This window comes from Grammomys surdaster, unplaced genomic scaffold (genome assembly GCF_004785775.1).
Source record: "Grammomys surdaster isolate TR1022 unplaced genomic scaffold, NIH_TR_1.0 125863, whole genome shotgun sequence".
Classification (NCBI taxonomy): domain Eukaryota; kingdom Metazoa; phylum Chordata; class Mammalia; order Rodentia; family Muridae; genus Grammomys; species Grammomys surdaster.
In genome coordinates, this window is record NW_021620689.1 from 69,046 (window position 1) to 94,249 (window position 25,204).

The 25,204-nt window shown below is 48.8% G+C and overlaps 1 protein-coding gene across 1 annotated transcript; it reads left to right on the forward strand.

The window, feature by feature from the left end:
- Nucleotides 1-7,551: 7,551 nt before the first annotated feature.
- Tfap2e (transcription factor AP-2 epsilon) lies at nt 7,552-25,204 on the forward strand. The gene is made up of 7 exons (XM_028790158.1): nt 7,552-7,867; nt 8,174-8,650; nt 9,189-9,240; nt 19,201-19,423; nt 20,604-20,722; nt 21,564-21,705; nt 24,392-25,204. The coding sequence occupies exons 1-7, from the start codon at nt 7,841-7,843 to the stop codon at nt 24,672-24,674; spliced, it is 1,323 nt and encodes a 440-aa protein (XP_028645991.1). The 5' UTR covers nt 7,552-7,840; the 3' UTR covers nt 24,675-25,204.

Consider the following 25,204-nt stretch of genomic DNA (forward strand, 5'->3'; position numbering starts at 1 on the left):
GCCTCCTTTGTGGTCTGCCCTGCACCTCCTCTGCCTTTCAGGCTCCTGACCTGCTCACCACTGTCTGCTGAGTGCTATCCTAAATACTAACATGTTCTCACTCACCTCCCCCAGGAGCTAGGAAGAAAGCACGGCAGTTCTAGTTCTACATGCAGGGAAGCTTTAGACGCACCCTGCCCTAGTATAACAGGTTCATAAACCCAAGTGTTGATGTGCCTGGGCCTGGTGGCTCTCTTCACCAACTTGTTTCCAGGGTCCTTGCTACATCCTCCAATTTAAAACAAAACTTGTTATTGGGGTATGTGGTTGAGGGTGGGGCACATGTGTCATAGCACTCATGGAGGTCAGAGGACAACTTTGGAGTTCGTTCTCCCCACTGTCGTGGATTCTGGGGATAGAGCTCAAGTCACCATGTTTATGTGACAAGTTCCTTTACCCACTGAGCCACCCCACAGACCATGTCCCAACTTCTAAAGAGATCAGAAACCCTAAGTTTTATGGGGCATCAAACTCAAACATGGAAACTTAACTTTATTTTCAGTTAAGTCACTATTGGCCTAACCCGACACAGAAGCCAAGGGTGGCTTTCGGGCTACCAGCTGTTGATCTGCATTTCATGACAAATGAGAAGAGGAAGGGCCAAGTACCCTTTGCCAGTCCAGGCTGGAGCCAAAGCTGTCAGGTTGGAGCCAGAATAGTTCCACCCCCACCCTGGTCTGTTCCATCTACAGGCTACATCTAGGCCCCCAAGCCTGTAATCATCTACTGAGTATATCCTGTTGCTTACCCGTGGTTGGCTATGTGAAGCAAGGATATTCATTTGAAAACAATTCAATTCTCAGGTAAACCTGAGCAGACAGACTAACCTGTACCAAATGGCTTAATACCCAGGAGACAATGTAACCTAAAGTTATTAGCAATGACTTCTATGGAGGCCAAAACAAAATGTGCCTGGGATCTCAGGCTTCCCAGCCCCTTGAACAAGTTCAGAGAACTAAACACTGGCTCCAGGGACCTGAGGGTTAGGAGGGGGCTTGCCAGGTAGACAAGCAGAAGAATGATATGTGTGAAGACATGCAATTCCTATACCATGGTCCAGTGGGAAGAAGCAGAGGATGAGGTTGGACCAGATCATAGTGTGTAATACCCAGCATTTATTATGATGATTATTATATTTTTGAGATAAGGTTTCTCTGTGTAGCCTTGGCTGTCCTGGAACTTGTTATCTTGCCTCAAAATAAGAGATGTGCCTGGCTCTGCCTCCTGAGTGCTGGGATTAAAGGTGTACCCAGCATTTTAAATATGTGATCATGCCAAAGGACCAGACTGCAAATTTTGGAGCAGATTAAATGGAATCCAGTTTGCATTTTAGAAAGATGGCTGACTGCAAAAGGAACATCTGGAGTTGGCTGGGTGTGACGTATGTCTGTTGGAACCCAGCACTCTGGAGGCTAGACCAGGAAGGAGGTTTGGGGGCTAACTTGGGCTATATAACAAATGCAGGGTGACTAGGTGGGGAAGGAAGCAAAGAGGGGAGACTGCTGAGGCAGGGGAGGGACGGCTCAGACAGAGGGGAAGAAATCAGAAATAAGCCCGTGATGATGAGAAGTATGATGTATAGGCAGGAGTTAGGAAGCAGGACTTAGCAATTAGTGCTACGTGAAAAGGAATGAAGAATGGGGAGCCAGTGATACCCCCAGGTTACTGACTGTGACCGCTGTGTGGATGTAGGACCACTCTGTCACGGCAAGCATTGGGGGAGAATCGGGTTTATGAAGGAATCGGTTTGGTGGATGGTTTGTGTTATTTATGGAACATCCGAGGAGTGATTTCCTCCCCTAGCCTAGAGCATGCGAAGATGTCTGAGAGGATAACAGATTTGAGAGTTGTCAGATATTCTTTAGAATCATGGGAGAGACAGATTTGGGAGCTGTCAAATGTTCTTTAGAATCACAGGAGTGGCAAATAATCTGGGGAAGTGAGGGAAGGGCCACAGAGCAAATGATTACTGTCCATGGTCCTTCTGGGTGAGTTGCTCTCCTGCATGCCAAGGCCGGGGAAGCTTGAGAACACAAGGCAGACTGAGACCTGTCCTCTCATGAGGCTCTGTGTGAGAGGGTTCCAGACTCCTGATTTGAGCAAGGGGCTAAGCTAAAACTGCTGGCTCTGTCTGGGTACTTCAACTGAGACAGGCAGGGGAGTGTTGAGCTGCAGTAGTAAGCTCCAACCACTAGATGGGGCCTCAGCATCTTTTGCGAGATTTCCGTTCATCGCAAACATTTGCAGACAGACCTGTTAGGAAGAGGAATGTGGCTCAGTCAACAAAAGAGGACAAAAATGTTTTTGTGTTTGTTTGTTTTGTTTTGTTTTGTTTTAAAGAGGAGAAAATGTGAATCTTGGAAGACAATAAGCCAAGAATGTCAACGGAGAGTCCATATGTATTTGAGCATGCATACCTCTGTGTCCATGTCTTATCAGTGTATCTGTGCTTGTATACCCTGTTTTCCCAGGGGTATCTCTCTTCCTTCCTCGTGTCTTCATCCAGGTGTATGTGTCTCAAAAAACAGGCCATAAGAAATCGTCACCTGCATGCTTTACAATGTGAAGAGCCCTTGTCCCTGAAACAGAAGGGCCCAGTCTGAAAGCCTGGTATTCCACAGCTCTACTGATCTCCAAGGAAGAAGTAGATTATGGAACACATGTCCCTCCCTAGAAGAAATAAGCAAAAGTGCTCATTTGTCTGATGACCTCCTCAGATCATAGCTGGGCCTTATATGTCCCTATGCTAGGTCACGTTCACATAAGAGCCTTTCCAAAGAATCCCCTAATAGACTTGGAAAATTGTAATGATCTTTTCGGTAACTTATTTATTTAATAGGTATTTATTGGCTGCCTGACACACACCAAGCAAAATACTAGATACACTTTTGGCTTCTTTAGACTTCTTTTTGAAGATTCCTTTATTGTTTTATGTGTAGAGGTGTTCTGCTAGCATGAATGTCTGTCTGTACAGCACAATGCCTGTGGGGGCCAGAAGAGGACATCAGACCTACCAGATTCACCAGAACTGGAGTTACAGAGAGCCATTCTTGCCATGTGGGTGCTGGGAATGGAACCTGGATCCTCTGGAAGAGCAGCCAGTGCTCTTAGCCTCTGAGCCATCTTTCCAGCCCCCTACTCCTCTCCCCCAACATCTTTAGACTTCTTTTGAAGGAACTCACAGAGCGGGAACAGAAAGGTAACCAGGAGTCCTGGAGTGCTGGCTAGTCAGCTTCATTCCTGTCATGGGCCATGGCCATGGATCCCAGAAACATTTTGGGTAGGAAACAGGCATGGACAAGGTAAAAAATGCTCAACAAAGGAGTTGGAAGTTGATCACAAGTACAAGAAACTCAGGTCACTTGTTAAAGGTTTGTTGCCAGGGCCACACAGCACAACCCAGATCACATTAGGAATTATTAAAACAGACTGCTGGGGGCTGGAGAGATGGCTCAGTGGTTAAGAGCACTGACTGTTCTTCCAAAGGTCTTGAGTTTAATTCCCAGCAACCATACAGTGGCTCACAACCATCTGTAATGGATCCTGTGCCGTCTTCTGGTATGTCTGAAGGCAGTGACAGTGTATTTACATAAAATAAATAAATACATCTTTTTTAAAAAAAAACAGATTGCTGGACTCTACTGCAGAGTTGCTGATTCCGGGGGTCTGAAGTAGAGTCCAAGAACTGGCACTTCTAACAAGTCCCCAAATGTCATTGGTGATGAGGGACTAGGTCTGTGAAAAAGAGAGTGAGGAAGCTAAGGCTCTGAGAAGGGCCATGTGTTTTCTGAGGTACCTGTTTCAGCCTCTTTCATGGTGAGTGCTTATGGATTCTAAGTAGAAACACTCAGGCTCTGATGTGGTGCTTTATGCCTGTGATCCAATTTGAAGCTGAAACAGCAAATTTAATGAGTTCTAGGCTACTCCTGAACTACATAGTGACACCCTATTTCATAAGCAGAAACAAAAACAAACAAAGCAAAACAAAGAAAATCGGCCAGGTTTAAAGTTGAAGTATATGGTATCCTTTATGGTGCTGCAGAATTTGGGAGGATAAGCAGGGGGAGATTGGGATGGCAGAGGAAATGTGAGTTCAGCTTTAACTTCCAAACTTTGAATAGCTGCAGGAGATGTCCTGAGCCAGTGGCTTTCAACCTTCTAGATACTGAGACTGGTTTAGTACAGTTCCTCATATTGTGGTTACCCCCAACCATAAAATTATCTTCATTGCTACTTAAATAACTGTAATTTTGCTACTGTTATGAATTGTAATATGAATATTTGTGTTTGTTGATGGTTTTAGGCAACTCCCGTGAAAGGGTCATTTGACTCCCCTAAAGGCATCACAACCCACAGGTTAAGAACTCCTGTCCTAAGGGATTGTCCAGTTGTCACCTGTGTGCATGGTTTTGGATTTCTAATCAGGTTGACAGACTGGGAAGGACACATTTGGGGGTAACAGGGAGACAAACTGTCATTAGACTTGGGAGGGTAATGAGCTTGTTCCTGAAGAATGCAGACAGGGGATGATGAGATGGTTCAGCAGGCAGAGGCACTTGACACCAAGCCTGATGACCTGAGTTCAATCCCTAGAATCCAAGTTATGAAAAGAGAGAACCAAGTCCTCAGGTTGTCCTCTGATCTCCACATGTACACACACACACACACACACACACACACACACACTTTAAAAATAATGTAGACAGGAAGAGATCGAAGCTGCTCTAAGCATGAACAACTGACATTAAGAATGGACTTCTTTGAGACTGGAGAGATGGCTCAGCAGTTAAGAGCACTGACTGCTCTTCCAGAGGTCCTGAGTTCAATTCCCAGCAACCTCATGGTGGCTCACAACCATCTGTAATGGGATCTGATGCCCTCCTCTTCTGGTGTGTCTGAAGATAGCTACAGTATACTCGTATACTTTAAATAATTCAAGTAATTCTTTTTTTTTTTTTGAGACAGGGTTTCTCTGTGTAGTCCTGGCTGTCCTGGAACTCACTCTGTAGATCAGGCTAGCCTCGAACTCTTGAACTCAGAAATCACCTGCCTCTGCCTCCAAAGTGCTGGGATTAAAGGCATGCGCCACCACTGCCCAGCTAATTCAAGTAATTAAAAAAGAAAAAAGAATGGATTTCTTGGGGGCTGGATAGATGGCTTAATGGTTGAGAGCACTGGCTGCTCTTTCAGAGGACCCGGGTTTAATTCCCAGCTCTCTGCCAACTGTCTGTAACTCCAGTTCCAGGGGACCCAACACCCTTATACATGCCAGTAAAATGCTAAAGCACCTGAAATAAAAATAAAAGCTTGGAAAAAAAAAAGACTGGCAATGATGAGAGGAGGTGAAAATGCAAAGAAAAAACAGAGTAAGAGAAGCTGGTCCAAACTTGAGGGGTCTTCAAGCTGGGCCCAGGTATCATTCTCATCCCCCATCATGGATTCTGGACTTTTCCCACAGGAGTCCACCATATCTCATGACTGAGGTCAAGGGTAGAGGATGAGGAAAGTAGGTCCAGATGTGGATAACGAACACAAACCCACACCAGATCTTAGATCCATCCTGAGGAGGAGGCTGCACAGCTGTGGATAACAAGCTCAAACTCACACCAGGTCTTAGATCTGTCCTGAGAAGGGAGGCTGCCCAGTTCCCCCCACTCTGCAGTCGTCGCACCCCACCCCCGCTGCCTCCCCTGCCATCCTAGCTGCTGGTCCTGGCCTTTGGAAAACTCTTAGGGATAAATCCTCAGATGCTAGCTAGCTTCATCCTCTCCTCACAGTCCCCCACCTCCAGCCCGTGTGTCAGGCTGAAAGAGATCCAGCCTGATCTTTGTTCCAGCCATGTGCATTCTGGGATGCCATCTAGAACATAAGTTAACATTCTAATCTCTCAATGGTATCACTTTTACCTTCTCATCTGTTTCTTGACTAGAAAGAAACAGAAGAACGCAGCGGTTCCTCTCCACCCTCCCTTACTTTTTGTTGCAAAAACAGAGCTTGGAGAGGAAGCCAGACTTGCCCAGAATTACACAGCCACTCAGGAGTGAGACTAAATTGTAAATGACTGAGTCCAAGACAACAAAGAATAATGATTCTGAGCACAGAGAAAGGCTGGAGGAGGGCCACCTCAGCACTGCCACTGAACTAGTTGTTTGACTGTAGGCCAGTAAGTCACCTAGCCTCTCTGCGCCTTGTTCCTCACTTGAAAATGAGGGTGACAACGGACTTGGTGAGCCAGGAGCCTCGATATTCACAGTGTGTGGTGAGTGGGCCCTGTGGCTATCTCTATCCTCTCCCCATTTTCAACAGGAAAAAGAAAACTTTCTGCTTTTTAAATTCTCATTGTCATTAGGACTTCTCCCGCTTGCCTTTCTTTAATCTCCATCTCTGCTTCTTAGGACAGAAGAAGGGTTAAATTTTGGGAGAAAGACGAGGGATTGGTAGTAGTGATTACATCATGCTTGACAGAGAGAAGGAGACAGCCCCTGCTATGGTAACACTCAAATACATAGACTGCATAAGTGTGACAATGCACCCCTTCACCCTGTTTCAGCTACACACCAACCATTTCTGTGCCACAGGTTGGTCACAGCCAGCCCAGGATCCTGTGGCTTCAGAAACATGTTAGCTCTTCTTAAAGGCAGATCGTATCAGACTCCGACTCTCTCAGACTAGGTCGTGTCCTCAACATCCAAGGATCCTGGCTTGGCGTTGTGGGTTACCAGCTCAGAAAGTCTGAGAGAAGCCAGAATCTTTAGAGCGTTTTCTGACCCAAAACCATGAAGCAGACACTACTAACCTCTCTCTCTCTCTCTCTCTCTCTCTCTCTCTCTCTCTCTCTCTCTCTCACACACACACACACACACACACACGCATGCTGACACAAGTGTGCACAAGAGCTGATGGTCTTGAGTTTGCCACTCACCGGTGTCTTCCACATTCACCATTAGGTAGTCAGAGAAAAGACCATTTAACAGGGACGAAAGCTGATACCAGAAACAAGGAATGCTTTGCTCAAACTCAAAGGTGATCACGTGCATTTGCTTAAGCATTCATTTAAAAAGATTTAGAAGAGAATGGTGAGATCGTTTATTGGGTTAATTCACTGACCACCAAGCCTCAGGACCTGAGTTCGAACCTTCAGGATCCACAGGATGGAAGAAACTGACTCCCGCAAGTTGTCCTCTGACATTGGCATCTGGCACACGCGTGCTCCCTCACCCCCACTAAATAAATTAATGTAATAAGCAAATGTAAATAGAAAATGCACAGACCCGAGCGAACACAGACCCCTGAGTTGCATTCCAACCTCGAATCCCATTTGAACGCAGCTGCAAGCTTGGGAGGCCACAAGGCGCTCACATCAGCAGGGCTCGAATTCATTCACTCCTCACCCCACCGGTTCCCACCAGAGCCACGCCTCCCTTTCGGCAGCCAAGGGAAAAAGGCTGAGATAGGCCATAGCTTGTCTCTTTAATGCGCGCCCCCAGAGGCCCGGCGCGCCCCCGCCACTATAACTAGAGTGCATGGAGCGGGCTGAGCTCAGAGGGCGGGCGCTGGGCACCCGCTGCCGACTTTTTCCAAGTGCCACCAGCTCCCGTCCCGCCCATCTCCATGGACGCACCCGCGGGCGTCCCCCGCTGAGCACCCCATTCCCTCTGGACTCCCCGTAGACTTACCCCCCCCCCACCTACCAGACGGTGATCTCCCCGCAGGCTGTAAGGGCTCCCGGCTCGAGTTCTCGCCTTGCCGTCGGACGAGGGCTGTATCTCCGCCACGCCTCACGCCCCACACTACCCGCCCCATGTTGGTGCACACATACTCCGCCATGGTGAGTAATCTCGGGTCCCGGGCACACTGGGCAGAGGGCACCGAGGAGCTTGGATGCTGGACCCTCCAAACCTTCTGCCCCCCCTGCGCCAACGAAATCGCGAAGGTAGGGGACCGCAGGGCCTCTCGACAGCCGAGGAAGTGGTGGCGGAGACCTCTGGTTGGTCTCCAGCCTGGGGCCGCTGCGCCCGCGGGGGCCACTCGCCGGTGGACAGCTGTAGGACACCCGCGAACTGGAGGGGACCTCGCGGGCTGGCGTCTTTTCGGCCGCTCATGGGTCACCTAACGCACGCCTCCCCTTCTGCAGGAGCGCCCCGACGGGCTGGGCGCAGCGGCTGGCGGGACCCGCCTGTCGTCTCTGCCCCAGGCGGCCTACGGGCCCGCGCCGCCACTGTGTCACACTCCCGCCGCCTCTGCCTCCGCGGACTTTCAGCCTCCCTACTTCCCGCCGCCCTACCCGCAGGCGCCGCTGCCCTACGGCCAGGGCCCGGACGCCGCCTTTCCGCACCTCGCCGCCGACCCCTACGGTGGCCTAGCGCCCCTGGCGCAGCCGCAGCCCCCGCAGGCCGCCTGGGCCGCACCCCGCGCGGCCGCCCGTGCCCACGACGAGCCGCCCGGTTTGCTGGCGCCACCCGCCCGAGCCCTGGGTCTCGACCCGCGCCGAGACTACGCCGCCGCGGTGCCCCGGCTCCTGAACAGCCTGGCCGACGGCGCGCACGGCCTGGCCGACGCTCCCCTCGGTCTTCCCGTACTGGCGGCGCCGCCCGGTCTGGAGGAACTGCAGGTAAGCCCAGAGTGGACCACGGTGGGTCGGGATGGGCAGCGATTTAGCATCCTGGCTGGAAAACAAAAAAGTAACAAAAGCAGGAGCCCGGACTCTTCTCCCTGGAGCAACTTTCCATCTCCGCCTCTGACAGGGAGTCCTCCGTTAGATGCTGTCTGGCCAAAAGGTGGCCTCGAATTGAGTGTTTGCGGTGCCTGGGTGGCAGCAACCCTCGTGGAATCACTTCTTTCTCTCCCCACTGTCGGGTTGAGGCACAGTGGGCATCCATACCCTGTCCCAGTCCGCCGAGACAACCTGGACAGGGGTTAGGAGAGGCCCAGGAGTTGTCTATTAAGGCAATGTGATCATCTAGGCAGGCCTGCAGCTTGGACGCAGATGGTGCTGAGCCCAGGCGATTCCTAGTCACGCCTGTCCCCCCGTAGCGGCCCCAGGCAGCCAGTGGTGCGGTGTTGCGTGTAGGGCGGAGCAGACGTGGACTAGGGACAACCGGGCGACTAAGTCCATACCGGCCCTCACTGCCAACCTCTTCTATTTGCAGGCGATAGATGACTCTGGAATGAGCCTTCTGGACCAATCCGTGATCAAGAAAGGTAAGGAATGGAGTGCAACTTCCAGGGCAGAGCCAGGCGTGATGGTGCAGGCCCTGGGTGCTCAGATCCATTTTCTTTCTCCCTGGCTGTTGTTTCCTGTGCGTCGCTAGGCTGAGTGGCCACGGAACGTCCTTCCTCGCCCAAGGGAGGGGCAGTGGCGCTGGCTGGCTGATTTTGCTCTGGAGTTTGCCGCCTAAGGTGGGCTTGCACTGTCTAGGTTACAACTGCTTGGCCTCTCCCCTCGGAAGGAAGGGCGTTCTTGTGGATCTGGAGTCAATTCGCAGAACGAGTTAAACCACTTCCCTGTTTCCTAAGACATGGGAAGGGGAGCGCTGTTGTCACAGATTTTGTTCAATGGTTTCCACTTTATTGAGCTTTAACATTTTGGAGCCTGGCAAATGCTTTCTGCTCCTTTCTTCCCAGCAGAACCTGGTGTGTGTGTGTGTGGGGGGGGGGTCCATCTCCTCTCATCTCCCAGGGTGGAGGATTTTCTTTCTGTCGAAGCGGTGACTAGCTTGTGCTCCTGGTCAGGACTGCTACCTCCAGGAGTGTGTGTGTCTCTGAGCTCAGGGTCCTGTGCAGACTATATGTTCCTCTGCTAGGCAGTGACGTTTCTTGGTGTGTGTTTGCTGCTGTGACTGTATTTGTGATTTGTATCTGTGCATGCTGGGATATAGTTTCTGTTTTGGGGGTTCTCTGTATACCTGTGTCCTGGAATTTGTCGTATGGTATTTGAGGTATTTTAAGACTGGGCCTCTTCTTGGCGGTTTGTTGTTGTTGTTTGCTTCCATATGTTTGTCTTTTGAATTAGTAAAAGGCCGGAGAGAGAGACACCCCTTGAGTAGAGTTTTGGGCCTGAAGACCAAGGTCTGACCATGCCTAGAAAAGGTAAGACAGAGGCAAATCAGACAGAAACAGAGACCCAGACCTTGGGCAAGCACCTTAGAATTGGGGTGTGTGCCCAGAGGAATTCAGAGGCACTTGGGAGCCTGTAGTGCCCAAGGGCAGGCACACCTCCCGCAGGATTTGGCTGGAGCTGTTTTTCAAACAAGTGACTTCAAGCCCAGGCTGTTTGCCCTGCCTAGGTTCTCAGGGGAGGCTTGTGGTGGGAGTGGAGCTGGTACAAGGGGCTGGACTTCCAGGGACTAGTGCTAGGCATAGAGTTCAGGAGATTAGAGAATAGGCCTCCCAGAATTTGGTGAGGGGTGCCTCCAGGAATCTGGGACTGTCACCAGAAGCTGGGAGTATACCAAAGAGGCTCACAACCCAATGCCCACCTCACCAGCGCTTTGCTATCTACATTTTGTTGGTTTCCTGGACAGCTCTTGTTTTGACCCAGTAGAAGGGAAAGTTGGATCTGGAATCTACAATATCCTGCCACTGGGCTCTTTGCAAGTCCCCCAGATCCTGGCTCCTGCTCAGGCTTAAGGGCAGGGAACCCAGGTTCATTGACTCCCTAGAGACCTAAGCTCTGTGTTTTAGGAAGGTATCCCAAGATAGAAGAATCTGCTGTTGGTCTGAGTGCTTTAGGTCTTGGGAGTTCCTTGTAGGTTCCTGGGGTTTGCCGGGCTGCCCAGATCCCAATGTGCGCACACCCGGGAGTGAGTTGAAGCACCTACAGAAACTAATTGAGCCCGAGGCACTGCAGCAATTTTGGGAAAGGAGAGAAACAGAGCCCGGGGCAACTTACGGAAAGAAGAACCTATATCCACCACAAGCTTAGGGATCTACTGCCTAGCGGGCGGCCAATGCCCTGGAACAGCGGGTTCCCACTACCAACTCCAAGAGGAGCGGCTTTGGCTAGGCAGGCAGCACTACCACTAGATATATTCCCTGGGGAGCCTTGCAACACGCGGGCTTTTTTTGTTTGTTCGTTTCCTCCCCACCCCCCGGGTTCTACACCGTGAACGTCGGACTAGGCTTCGCCAGGTGGGTGGCCATAGGTGACAGGTTAGCACTGCTGTTGGTCCTCAGGCCCTTTCAACGTTATCAGATGGTTTCTGAAGACTCCGGGCACTGTTTTGTGTGGTGAGCGACTGCCCACCGCTCAAACCCTGCCTTTGCGAAAGAAACTTGGTCTTGGAGCCCTGAAGCGTCCTGGCGGGACCTTGCACCACTAGGACTTGGGGTCCAGCACACGAAGCCCTTGCGGCCTCGGGCACCCAGCAGAAGCGGTCCTCCTCCTGGGGATGTGGGCAAGCTTCAGGAATCCATCTCACCAGTGTCGCATGGCACCGGAGCCTGGACAGCCTCACAGCCCAGATCTGCACATCTCCGCAGACTACAGGCACTTGCCCTGGACTGGAGGAGGTAGGGGCGTCCCCGCCGCGTCACCTCACGCCCCCATAGGACTTCTAGGTCAGCGCATTGCAGTCACCTTGTGAGTTGGGGGTGGTCCGATTACTCTGAAGAAACCTGAGGGCAAATGAACAGCACTCCATTTTCTGCGCTCAGCTGTCGCCTTTAGTTTTAACAACCTATCGCAGACAGGCAGAAAGCAGGGGGGACTTGAGGAGAAATGGTGGCGTTGCTCTGCGTCTGTGCAGGACGTTTTAGGAGCTCACAGCAGAGGCGTACCCGCTCCCCTCCAGGTTAGAGGCTTCCTAAAGGACAGACTTTTAGGTGCTTGGTGTGTGTCTGCTCTGTGAATTCTGAGCACGCTGGGACGGTTACTCCGCCGCACTAAGCACAGCTGGCACAAGTGCCTTACCTATGTGGGGCGGGTGACAGGCGGGCGAGGGACATTGTGGATATTAGACATGGGATGGTGTGGAGATTAGAAATGTGGCTGGGTTTTAGATTAGAGAGGAGATGGAGGGAGCGGATTGGGTATGAGACTGGAGAGACATCCCTCGTTTCTTCCAGAAGACGGAGGCTGGTAGCCTGTGGGGGCACACAGGTGATCTGGATCTCAAGGGACTCCAGAATAAAGAAGGAATTAAACAGACACCCTTCCCTCTGCTCCCTTTAGGTCTGGGGGAAGGTTCAGAAGGGAGGCTAGGGGCTGGGCCAGTCACTCCAGGACTTGAGAGGAGGGACAGAGGCACTCATCTTGTAACAGGATGTTTAAAAAAAAAAAGTAATAAAGATGAGTAGAATATTTTATTTTTTTGATAATTTCACAAATGTATATAATGAGTTTTGGGTATTTTCACCCCCACCATTGTCCTCTCTGGTTCCCCTCCCACTCCTGCTGAAACCTTTCTCGCCAACACACCCCCTCCTACTTTCAATTTCATGTCTTTTTTTTTCTTGGTAACCCACTGAGTTCCTGTATGCATACAGGCCTGGTGTGTTACCCACCTATCATTGGCTGTACTCAGTCCTAGCAACCATTAACTACCCATAATCCTTGAGGGTAGGTTATTGCCTCACGAGTCCCTCCTCCACAAGAAGTAATTTTGGAAAATACTTTTTACAGTTTTATTCATTTCTGCATGCGTGTGTATAGGTGGGTGTGGTGGTCGAAGGACAACTTATAGGAGGAGGGTTTCTCCTTCCACCTAAATGTAGGTTCCAGGGATCAAGTCCAGGCGCTAAACTGGACGGCAAGCACCTTTACCTGCCGAGCCATCTCCCTGGCCCCATAAGTAGTATCTTATGTATTAATTTAAAATTGAGAACAGTGGAAACAAATCCATGAGGAACTATTTGATTTTTGTGTAAAGTCAGAATCTAGCCCAGCGTTTCCACAGTTCTTCATTTGCCTGCTAGGGTTTTCATATCCTACAGCAACTGAAAGAACCATGACCCATATAGAAATAATGTTAAATTTTCCTGAGGATGGTAGGAGGCATGGAGCATATGAGGATCTAAGGGGTGCACCATCACCACCCAGCTCAATTTAATGGCTTTAATTAATTAGTTAGTTCATTAATTTAGTGTTTGTAAGGTCAGAGGGCAACTGACTTATGGGAGGGAGCTGGTTCTCTCCTTCCACCTGTGAGTTAACGGGATCGAATCTGGATCACCAGGTGCAGTGGCAAGCACCCTTCCTAAAGGTTTTTAACAAATGCGGAGAGCTGAGCAGTCACTACCACAATCCATTTGAGACGTCTGCCACCCCTTGAGAAATTCCTTGGATCCTATCTGTAGTGAATCTCCATTCTTGCTTCAAGCCACACACAATGCCTGTTCTGCTTTTGTCGCACACATTTGCATATTCCCGACCTTTCCTATAGACACATGACTGTACAGCTGTTTGTGTAAGGTTCTTTGTAGCAAATGCTTTCAGGGTTTGTCTCTACTGTAACAGGACGGTTATTGGGTTTGGTCTTTTGTTTGGGTTTTTAGTGCTGAGTAGTATTGTACTGTTGCTCTGAATGGCTTTCATTTTAACCTTCTTGGGGAGCTGGAGAGATAGTCCAGTGGTTAAGACCTCTTGCAGAAGTCCAGTGTTTGATTCTCCACAGCCATCCATAATTCCAGTTCCAGGGGGATCCGAAGTTCTCTTCAGACTCTCTCAGGTACCAGGCATGGATATGGTGCACGTACTTGTATGAAGGCAAAATAGTTGTACACAAAAGAGGTTAAAATAGCTGGGTATAGTGGCTTTGATTCCAGTATTTAGGAAGCAGAGGCAGGTGGATCTCTGTAAGTTTGAGGCCAGCCTGGTCTACATAATGAGTTCCAAGATAGCCAGGGCTACATAAGGAGACCTTGTCTAGGGGGAAAAAAGCAAACAGTAACAACAATCCAAGAAGTTAAAATAATTAAACCTTTTTTTAGACTTCATTATTTATGTGTATGAACATTTTTCTTGCATGTGTGTGCGCCACCTGCAAGCCTGGTGCCTGTTGAGGTCATAAGAAGGCATAGGATCCTCTGAAGTTAGAGAAATGGATGGTTGTAAGCCACCATCTTGGGATCTGGGAATCAAACACCAACCCTCGGTAAGAATAGCAAGTGTTTCAAAACCTTGAGGTCTGTCTCCAGCTCGTGAATGGAGTTTTCTTCCTTGGTGAGGTGGTAGGTACTCTTAAGTTCGCCCCCTTTGCAGCTGTTATGAATAATGTTGCTACAGACGTTCATACAGACGTGCCTTTGGTCGTTGTGTTTTTCTTGCTCTAGGGGAAATTCCTAGGAATGGGATTGCTGTGCTGTGTGTTCCATTGTATTTATTTGTTTGTCAGGTGAGTGTGAGTGTGTGTGCACATGCATGTGTGCACATGTTTACATGTGTGCATGCACATACACAGCACGGGCACACTGGTAGAGGACAATTTTCTGGAATTGCAAATTCCTTTCATGATGTTGGCACTGGGTATAAAACTCATGTTTGGTGGCAAGTACCTCTTACTCACTGAGCCTTCTCTCCAGCCCCTGGTCCATTTATGTTTGATTGTTGAGAACCTTCCAGTAGGTAGAGTCTATCTAAGGAAGCTAAGGGAGGATGGAAGGGAGAGTGGACAGAAGGAAGGAAAAGGAATGCCTAGCCATTTCTTCCAGTTGTTGGACTGTTTTACATTCCTACCAGTCACATGTGGGCGCTCCGGCCTCTCCACCCCTCCCACCTCAGATTGTCTATCATAACCACGGAGTGCTTCATACTGCTCTAACTTGTGTTTTCCTAATGATGAGTGGTGGTGAGTCCTTTTTCATGTGTTTATTGACCAGTCATCCTTTTTTTTTTTAAGATTTACTTATTTATGTATGAGTACACCGTAGCTGTCTTCAGACACACCAGAAGAGGGCATCAGATCCCATTACAGATGGTTGTGAGTCACCATGTGGGTGATGGGAATTGAACTCAGGACCTGTGGAAGAGCAGTCAGTGCTCTTAACCACTGAGCCATTTCTTCAGCCTCAGGCTTTTGATTCTTTTAAGATTCATTTTATATGTGCCGGGCGGTGGTGGCGCACACCTTTAATCCCAGCACTTGGGAGGCAGAGGCAGGTGGATTTCTAAGTTCGAGGCCAGCCTGGTCTACAGAGTGAGTTCCAGGACAGCCAGGACTACACAGAGAAACCCTGTCTTGAAAAACCAAAAAAAAAAAAAAGATTTATTTTATATGTATGTATATGCGTGCATCTACACATAGACGAAGGTTACCCTGAAGCCAGAGGCATTCGATTCCCTAAAGCTGGAGTTATAGGCAGCTGTGAGCCAAACAATATGGTGTTGGGAATCAAATTCTGGCTTTCTGGAGGATCAATCTGTCCTCTTTTTTTTAATTTATGTTTATTTTATGTGCATTAATGTTTTGCTAACATGTATAAGGGTGTTGGATTCTCTAGAAGTGGAGCTACAGACAATGTGAGCTGTCATGTAGGTGCTGGGAATTGAACCCAGATCCTTTAGAAGAGCCACTGGTACTTTTCACCACTGAGCCATCTCTCAGCTGGCAATATGTCTTCTTAATTGCTGAGCCATCTCTCCAGCTCTGGAACTCAAGGGTTTTGTCTTCTTTTGTTTTGTTTTATTTGAGACAGGGTTTCTCTGTGTAGTTCTGGCTGTCCTAGAACGTGCCTTGCAGACCAGGCTGGGTTCAGACTCGCAGAGATCTACCTGCCTCTGCCTTCCCAGTGCTGGGATTAAAGGTGTGTACCACCACTACCTGGCTTTGTTTTAAATTTTTTAATGTGCGTGGATGTTTTGTCTGCATATAGTTCTGTGCACCATATGCATGCAGTGCCCACAGAGGCCAGAAGAAAGCATTTGGATCCCTTGGAACTGGAGTTATAGATGGTTGTGAGCTGGTTGTGGTATGGGTGCTGGGAATTGAACCCTGGGTCCTCTGGAAGAGCAGCCAGCACCCTCCACACTGAGCCATCTCTCCAGCCTCAACCCAAGGTTTTCTGACAGGATTTCTATGTTGTTCAGACTGGCCTTGAATTTACTATCAAACTGCCTCTCTTTCCCAAGTGCTTCGATGATAATTGTGTGCCCACCATGACTGGCCATCTTTTTATTTTCTTAACTCAAGATGCAGAAGTTCTGAGTTTCCTTGATGTCCAACTTCTCATTGTTTTCTCTTGCGTGCTGTGTTTTGGGTATGGTGTAGCTAGGAATTCATTGCCCACCTAAAGATCTTGAAACGTTTTATTCTGTATTTTCTTCTAGAAGGAATTGTAACTTTAGCATGTTTTCTAGAAGAGTATTACGATCCTAACACTCGGGAAGCATTTGCTTAGCATTTGTAAGGGCCTAGGTTAGATCTTCAAGACTGGGGAAAAAAAGACACTTGCTTGGTGGCTACCATCCTCCCAGTCTGAGTTCCAATATCCTTGCCTCATGGACTTATTCCACATTCCCTGATGGCCACCTGTGCCAAGGCCCTGACCCCACAGACTCCTAGCTGGTGGGAAGACAGCTGTGGAAACAGACAAGGACGTCGAGAGCTGTAAGGATGGGGACAGGCATGCAAGGGGCTGGGGGAGAAGGAGCCAGGAGACCCTACCAACAAGATGCCACAACTGAGGCGGAGTAGGGTGGACTTGAGTGGTTGGGTCTGAGTCCCAGGGAGCGCGGTCAGCCTGCTCCAGGCTCTTCAGATTCCACGTCTCTTGTTAGTGTTATGTTACTTGTCGGGGTAACGTATGTACTCACCTTTTCAAGGCTGAGCCATCCATTGTGGTGGCCCACGAACCACAAAATATATAGAGCTGTGGGTGTTTGAAAAGTGACTGGCCCGAATGGAGGACGGCTGTATGTATACACTGCACATTAGAGTTCGAAGACTAAGTACAACGAAAGAATGTAATCTATCTCATTGGTTTTGAAAATATTGATTACACATTGAAATTACTATAGCTCTGATTAGGAGAAATAAAATGCTAAGCCTTTATATACTATTTATTATATTGAAATTAATATTTTATTATTTAGAGACAGGGTCTCACTCTATCACTGGCTGGCCTAGAACTCGCAGAGTTGCACTTTCCTGCCTGTCTCCTGAATGCTGGGACTTGAAGGTGTGTACCACCTCACCTGGCTCTCCTTTTCTTCTTTCTAAAGATTTATTTTTATTTATGTATATGAGTGCTTACCTGCCTGTGTGTACATGCACCACATGAGTGCTTCCAGGCCAGAAAAGGACACTGGATCCCACTGAACTGGAGTTACAGATGGTTGTGAGCCACCATGAGGGTGCTGGGAATTGAACCCAGGTCCTCTGCAAGAGCAGCCAGTACTCCTATCCACTGAGCCATCTCTTCAGCCTCTCATTACTTTGTTGCTGTTGTTGTTGCTGTTTTGTTTTTTGAGACAGGGTTTCTTTGTGTAGCCCTGACTGTCATGGAACTCACTTTGTAGACCAGGCTGGCCTCAAACTCAGAAATCCACCTGCCTCTGCCTTCCAAGTGCTGGGATTCAAAGTGTGTGCCACCCCAGTCCTGCTTATTACTTCTTAATGCTCTTCCCTAAATTATGCTTCTCTGAGTCAGTTTTTAGTCTAGAACCTAAAAGACCAATGAGAACCAGGCAAGATCCAGAAAAGGATGCGGGAGCCAAGACATGAAGGAAGATGAAGGAGGCAAAGAGAGGTTAGGGCCATGACCTTTGAGAGCAGTGGCCAGAGTCCATGACCCACTTCTGCTCAGTAGATGATGTCATCCTGACCTCTGAACTTCCAGTTTCCTCCTTCTAACCTTGGGGTATGGAGACATGAGTTGCTTGTGGGGTGTACTTGGCACTGTCGGTAGAGAGCATCATCATATTTGGCTTTGCGCTAGGTTTGATTCTCAGGGAGCTGACCAGGCTGTGGTGGGTTGCAGGCTACGATCTGTGTTTCAGAAAGACTTCTCTAGACTAAAACAGGCAACCAGAATGAGGGCTGCACAGACATTCAAACAAAGAGTAAGTGTCTGTGTAAGTGAGAGAGAGGTCTGTTTCTCAGGCAGGTTAAGAATGCAAGCCATAGAACACAGTCTGTGTGGGATACAGAAGGCAAGAAGAGGCCAAGATTATTAAAGAGGTTTCTGCCCTGAACCTTGGGATCATGTAGGTTGTTTTTGTTTGTTTTATTTTGTTTTTTTGTTTTTTGCCTAGGCCTAGGAGCTCTTGGTATGGGGGTGCTGGGAAAGTGTCTTCTGAACACTGGGCAGGCTCTGAGCCCTGTGTTTGAGGCCCTGGTCCTGGGTTTGCTACTAGTTCAATCGACCAGCTACCTGACCGCAGGCATGCTATTCCTCCCATCTGGGCTTCAGTCTATGGGAACAAGGATGGCTCCATCATGGGTTGTCCTGCAGGTTCGAGGGGTGAGGTAGAACCTGCATGCATGCAGCCATGAGTGCAGACTCCACATTGATGTCCACACTCAACACACACAGGCCTTCTCTCCCAAGGCCCCCTTTCCTTGGATGAGAGAAACAAGAGACCTCTAGAGAAGCCTGTGCCAGCCCCTTCCTTCCTCTGCTGTCAAGAAGGAAGATGGAGACACTGCATGAAGAACTTCCTTCCTGAGCCAAGAGTTTAGAAAATCTTGATTCTCCTCCTCGCCTTACACAGAGAATATGAGGTGTTATGGGGCATATAGACCCTTATTTCCTGTCTTCTGGCCTTGGCACAAAGAGAAAAGGCTGGAGGCCTAATAGGGCCCTAACTTCCTGTTTCCAACATGTAGGGCTCCAAAACCGCAGGATGGGAGGGGGATTCATAGTAGAGAAAGGGCCTTGAAAATCTGGGTGATTTCCCAGACTCTGTCACAGTGACCCAAGAATCCCACCTCCTTCTCTGATGGTGCCAACACCGGGCTCAGGAAGGGGCAAGCTCTGACAGCTCTGGGTTCAGTGTCACGCCCATCAGCTTACTTGGGCATGTTACTTTCACCACACTGTGCCTCAGTTTCTTCTTTTGTAAAGCAGGGATAATAGAACCCTCCCTCTGGAAAGTGTTGGAATCATTCAGCAACATACACAGCTGGTGAGTCAACCTGCCTGCACCGCAGCTGACTGATGGCTGTCCTGTGGTCGCTGGCTCAATGTCCCCCTTCTCTCTCTTCCCTTGCTTCTGCTCCACAGTCCCCATTCCCTCCAAAGCCGGCAGCCTCTCCACCCTCTCACTGTCCAAAGACAGCCTGGTTGGCGGCATCAGCAACCCCAGTGAGGTCTTCTGCTCCGTGCCTGGCCGGCTGTCGTTGCTCAGCTCAACATCCAAGTACAAGGTGACGGTGGGGGAAGTGCAGCGGCGACTCTCACCTCCTGAGTGCCTCAACGCCTCCCTCCTGGGGGGTGTCCTCCGAAGGTAGGAAGGCCAGCCTGTAACCCTACACAGCACCTCAGCTAAACTCTTTAGTCACTTCAGACATTCTCTCAGATCAGAGGAAGTGTCAGCTTCACTCCAGGCCTGAATGCCATTTCCACCTCAGGTTCTGATAGAGCAGTGCTCAGGGGCTCCAGATTGTACATGGTCTGGAGGCAGGCCCAGGGGCAAAGAAAGGTGTGGGTTCAAAGAATAAGGTTCACTCACTCTCCTGGGAAGGGTGGACCTTCCTTTATCCTTTTCTCCACAGCAGTACAGACCTAATTGGTGTGAGTTTGGAGTGAGCAGCATGGTGGGCCATGCGTTTCTTTTTGCATGTTCTTGTGGCTGGGAAGGGAATCTGTTTCAGGGCTAAGGTGTAATGACGTAAAGACTGCATGTCTATGTGTGTGAGGAGATGACAAAGGGCGTTTCCATGTGTGGGGTTCTGCAGTAGTCGGGAATGTGTGACCTACGGTGGTTCCTCTGCATATATATGTGCAATTGCATGTGCATCTGTAGCTAGTTGGGTTTTTTCTTTTCTTTTTTTCTTCTCTCATACATGTTTTTTCTTGTTCTACACAGCTAGTTGTTTAGATGTGCGTACCTCTGTTGTGTTGGGGGGGTGCGTTTGTGCAGCTAGAGAGGGTATCTTCTTACTCTTGGTCTATGAACATCTGAACTCATGTTGAAGCTCTAGGATTCTGTATAAAATCTCTGGGACTCTGATTTGAGGTGCACACGTGTCTCTGTATGTTCCTTGGTGTCCATGTTTGTGTGTCTCTAAGGCTATATGTGTGTCTCCATATTTTTGGAGACCCTGAGGGTGGGCTCATCTGTGTATATGTGACTTTGTAGACAGTTGTGTGTCCTTGTGTGGCATTCTTGTGTGTCTCTGTACACAGTTTTATGTGTCCCCAGCCTCCCCTGGGCTGCCCCTGCTCTTGAAAGGACTTGGGGGGGGATGAGGGGCTGCTGCAGTGGGGTGCTGCTCCTTACCCCAATCTCGACTGCACAAGAGTGAGGTCAGAATAAGGTTAGGATTTGCTCAGAGACCCTAAAAACAAGGCCACACCCAAGCCTTAAGTGACAGGGAGCAAGGAAGGTCTCCTGGAGTCACTTAGCCCACAGGCTTTTCTCTGTCTTCATCATTGCATGTATTTCTCTGTCTGTATATGTTAAGGGCTAAGTCCAAGAATGGGGGCCGGTGTCTGCGGGAACGACTGGAGAAGATTGGGCTCAACCTGCCAGCTGGTCGTCGGAAGGCAGCCAACGTGACTCTGCTGACCTCACTGGTGGAAGGTGAGCAAGGCTCGAATATACATATGGATGTGAGGGACATGTCATCTGGCAAGATCTGTAGGAGGATATTGTTTAGTCATGGCTGTGAACACGGCTATATCTAGGCACGTACTCCCTGTGCTATGTATGTAGATATGTGCACGTGATTCACATGGACGGTTGGCACTCATGAGAATTTTACCACCTGTGGTTTGAAATAGCCGAAAAAGTTACACCTGTGCTGAACAGTTCAGAAATCTTTTTGTCATTATTCCCAACCATGCAGATAGCTATTTACACGGCATCTATATAGCTTTAGGTATTGTAAGTCACCAAGAGATAAGTAATGATGTACAGGAGGATGCATTCAGAGGATGCATGCAGAGGATGCATGCAGAGGATGCATGCAGATTTATATGCAAAACCAGTGCTATTTTATGTAATGGATTTTGGTATCCATGTATTTTGATATTTGTGGGAAATTCTGAAACTAATACTTTTTATTTATGTGTATGTACATATGTACATATATGTACACATACATTAGTGCTCTGTGTGTGTGTGTGTGTGTGTGTGTGTGTGTGTCTGTAGGGTGGCTGGCCAGTATTTGGACATGGTAAATAGGTGAAGGGGTGCCTTCCTCTTCCCTGGAGGTTGGCAACTCTGCACTCTGGCTCTGGGCTACATGTTGGTCCCAGCTCCATCTTTGAGCTGAGACTGATGGACATGAAGTTGAAACTGAGAAGAGAAACCAGACAGGGGCATCTCCTGAAGCAGGATGCTCCTGAGCCCAGGAGAGAGGGGGTTCAAGGCTAGGCTCTGGTCTCAGAGGTACACCCAGTAAGATCTCCTCTTTCCCCAGGAGAAGCTGTACACCTGGCTCGGGACTTTGGTTATGTTTGTGAGACTGAGTTTCCAGCCAAGGCAGCCGCTGAGTACCTGTGCCGACAGCATGCTGACCCTGGGGAGCTGCACAGCCGCAAGAGCATGCTGCTGGCTGCCAAGTGAGTGAGGGCACCATGCATGAAAACACGGACGCAATGCAAAGAAACACACACCAGGCCTGTGCATCAGACATGGCTTTCAACCACACGCATGTTCACACAGTGCATATGGCACCACACAGCCGCTAGAGTCCCTGTGTAAATTCACATGGGAATGCTTGTACATGCCAAGCCATTCAGGCACATATGGGTAGATATGTTGTTGTTGTTGTTGCTGTCCTGTTTTGTTTTTTCCAGACAGGGTTTCTCTGAATAACTGCCCTGGCTGTCCCTAGACCTACCTCACTTTGTAAATCACGCTGGTCTCGAACTCACAGAGATCTACCTGCCTCTGCCTTCCAAGTGCTGGGATTAAAGGCGTGTGCCTGGCTTATGAGTAGACAGCTTTAGGTACCATGTTCATCACAAGTAGACGTTCATGAACACTTCCACAAGTTCCCAGGAGTACACACAAACACCATATGTGAACATATCTATTATATGCATACCTTTTTTAAAAAAGATTTATTTATTTATTTTATGAATGTAAGTACACTGTAGCTGTCTTCAGACACACCAGAAGAGGGCATCAGTTCCCATTACAGATGGTTGTGAGCCACCATGTGGTTGCTGGGAATTGAACTCAGGACCTCTAGAAGAGCAGTCAGTGCTCTTAACTGCTGAGCCATCTCTCCAGTCCTAATATTTATACATTTTGAAAGGTCATCTACAGGCTTACAGACCTTGTGTGGGTGCTACATTCAACTACACGATAAGCGTGACCACCCTAGACCCTGCATGGATCCAAGGCTCCCCAACAAGAGTTATTCTGTGCTTGTGACCTTCCTTCTCAAGACCTGAGGGTATTCCTGACCCTGCTGCAGGTCCCATTGTCATCTCTCTCATCACAGACAGCATGCTGACACTTGTCATCTCACCCCTGAGCCTTCACTGGAACCCTTCTGTTCTCTGTCAACCTACAGACTGTCAACGGCTCCCACTGCTGTTGCATTATCATCACATCAGGCTCTCCAAAGGTGCCTCAGAGCCTACTTGGCAAACTGGCTTCTCACTAAAGCAGACTATTAGTCCATTTGGGTAGCTATGACAAAATGCCCTGAGCTAGGCAGCAGCTCATTTCCCACGGTCCTGGAGGTGGTTCAAGATCAAGGTAGCTTCTGTGTCTGGTGAGGGCCTGCTTTCTTACACACACACACACACACAGCACTTTGATGTTGCTATGATCTCCACATGGGAAAAGGTGCAGAGCATCTCTCTGGCCATCTTTATAAAGGTACCAATAGCATGTACAGCAGTGGTTGTCAGCCGGTGAGTCTTCACCCCTTTGGAGGCACATATCAGATATTCACATCACAATTCATAACCGTAGCAGATTCCAGTTATGAGATAACAGTGGGATAATTGTATGGTTGAGGGTCACCACACCATGAGGAAGTGTATTAAAGGGTCACAGCTTCAGGAAGGTTGAGAACCACTCATCTATAGGGTCCTATCCCCAAGACCTAGTCACCTCCCAAAGACTCTATCTTCGTATCTCAGGAGAGGTTTTAATATCTAACTTGTGGAATATCTAACTTTAATATCTACTATTTGGATGTTAGCAGTCTCATTAAGGGGGAAAAAACAGAGGGGTGAGAACAAAGGGACAGAAGAGATTCCGAAGTCTGAGGGCCATCATCTGTAGGCTAAAGTCCAATCCCTCTGAGGAGCTGGACCACTCAAACGTCCAGGCCAGCTGACCTTTGTGGGTGTGGCCTTCAAATCACAACTCCACCCTCCCCACGGGGCTTTCCTTCTTTAGGCAGAAAGGAACCAGCCTCACAGGACTGTTCAATACAGTGTCCTGGAAAGCGTCTTCCTGTGTTGAGCCCACTTCATTCATGAATACAAATCAGCTCTTGCATCAAGTGCTTTTGGAACCTGAGTTTGTCTAACATGCATGGCCAGGCACCAAGATAAGTGATGAGGATTCCTCTTACCTGAGTCACAAAGGAATGGAAACAGCCATGGGCTGGACCTGGATCTGTCTCATCTCAGGCTCTGGCAGATCACCTACTCTGTCTGAAACCTTAGGATGAGGATAATGGTATAGATTTGTGGGATGATATAAAATGATATATACCATGTATGTGATATCGATCTAGGCATCAATATCTGCTGCTGGTTTAATTATGTAAGGCAGATTCTGGGCTGTTCTCACGTCTTCACAGACAAGTGTTCAAGGAAGCACCGTGTTTGGGGAGGAAGAAGGGATCACAGAAAGTTTAATAGGCAGTTGAGTTGCATCCCATAAATAGGACCTCTAAGGGAGAGAAATTAGGGTATCAGCATGTGCTGTTTACAGGTATGCAGCACTGAGCTGCTAAGTTAACTTCTGTGAAAGACAGTTTCCATTTTTGCAAAATGGTGTGGTTGTTACTTGTAAGCAGTTGGGAAGGTCAAACTGAATAGATAATGTAAGGAATCCAGCTAATTGCTGGGTAAAGTGGTGCATGCCTTTAATTCCAGCATTTTGGAGGCAGAGGCAGGTAGATTTCTGTCAATTTGAGGCCAGCCTGGTCTACATAGAGTTCTAGGACAACCAGGGCTACGTAGAAAGATCCTGTCTCAAAAAGTCAACAAGCAGGGCCTCCTCTGAGTTTAGAACCTTGTTCTTTAACCTGTGACTGTTCTCTTTTCCCACCAGGCAGATCTGTAAGGAGTTTGCAGACTTGATGGCTCAGGACCGCTCCCCACTGGGCAACAGCCGCCCTGCACTCATCCTGGAACCTGGGGTGCAGAGCTGTCTGACACACTTTAGCCTTATCACTCATGGCTTTGGAGGGCCTGCCATCTGTGCTGCTCTTACTGCCTTCCAGAACTACTTGCTAGAGTCACTCAAAGGACTGGACAAGATGTTTTTAAGTAGTGCAGGCAGCGGGCATGGAGAAACCAAGGCCTCAGAGAAGGATGCCAAGCATCGGAAGTAACTTGTCTCTTGTTCCCTGGCTAAGGGACTCCCAGAGCCTGAGATGGGGCCCTGGTTCCTGGGGATAGCCCTGAAAGGACTAAAATGTGGGATTCTATTCAGGCCAGAGAGAACATTTTTCCAGAAGCCCAGAGTGGGACCTAGTTGGGTAAAAGAAGAAGGCCTTTCTGTGGTTTCTGGTAAGGACTCATATGCAAAGCTGGCATGGAAAAGCCTGGCTCATGGGACAGAGCCCTTCCCACTGAGATGCCTGGGCAGCCATGGGTGCCCTGAGGCTAATAACAAATCTGAGGTGCTACTGAAAAATTAGTGACCTTCACTTCAGTTTCCTAGCCCCAGAACCTAGAAGGAAGTTCCAGTGGGCTCTTTGGATCCCTCAAGGCTCCTGGAGACGAGAGGCTGGAGAGTCCCTTGAGGAACAAGATGGTACAGCACAAACCACAGAACTTGAGCCCAGGCTGCATACCACAGTCTGCTGCTGCCTGTCCTATTTATTTATGTACAATTTAATTAAATTTGAAAATTAAAAAA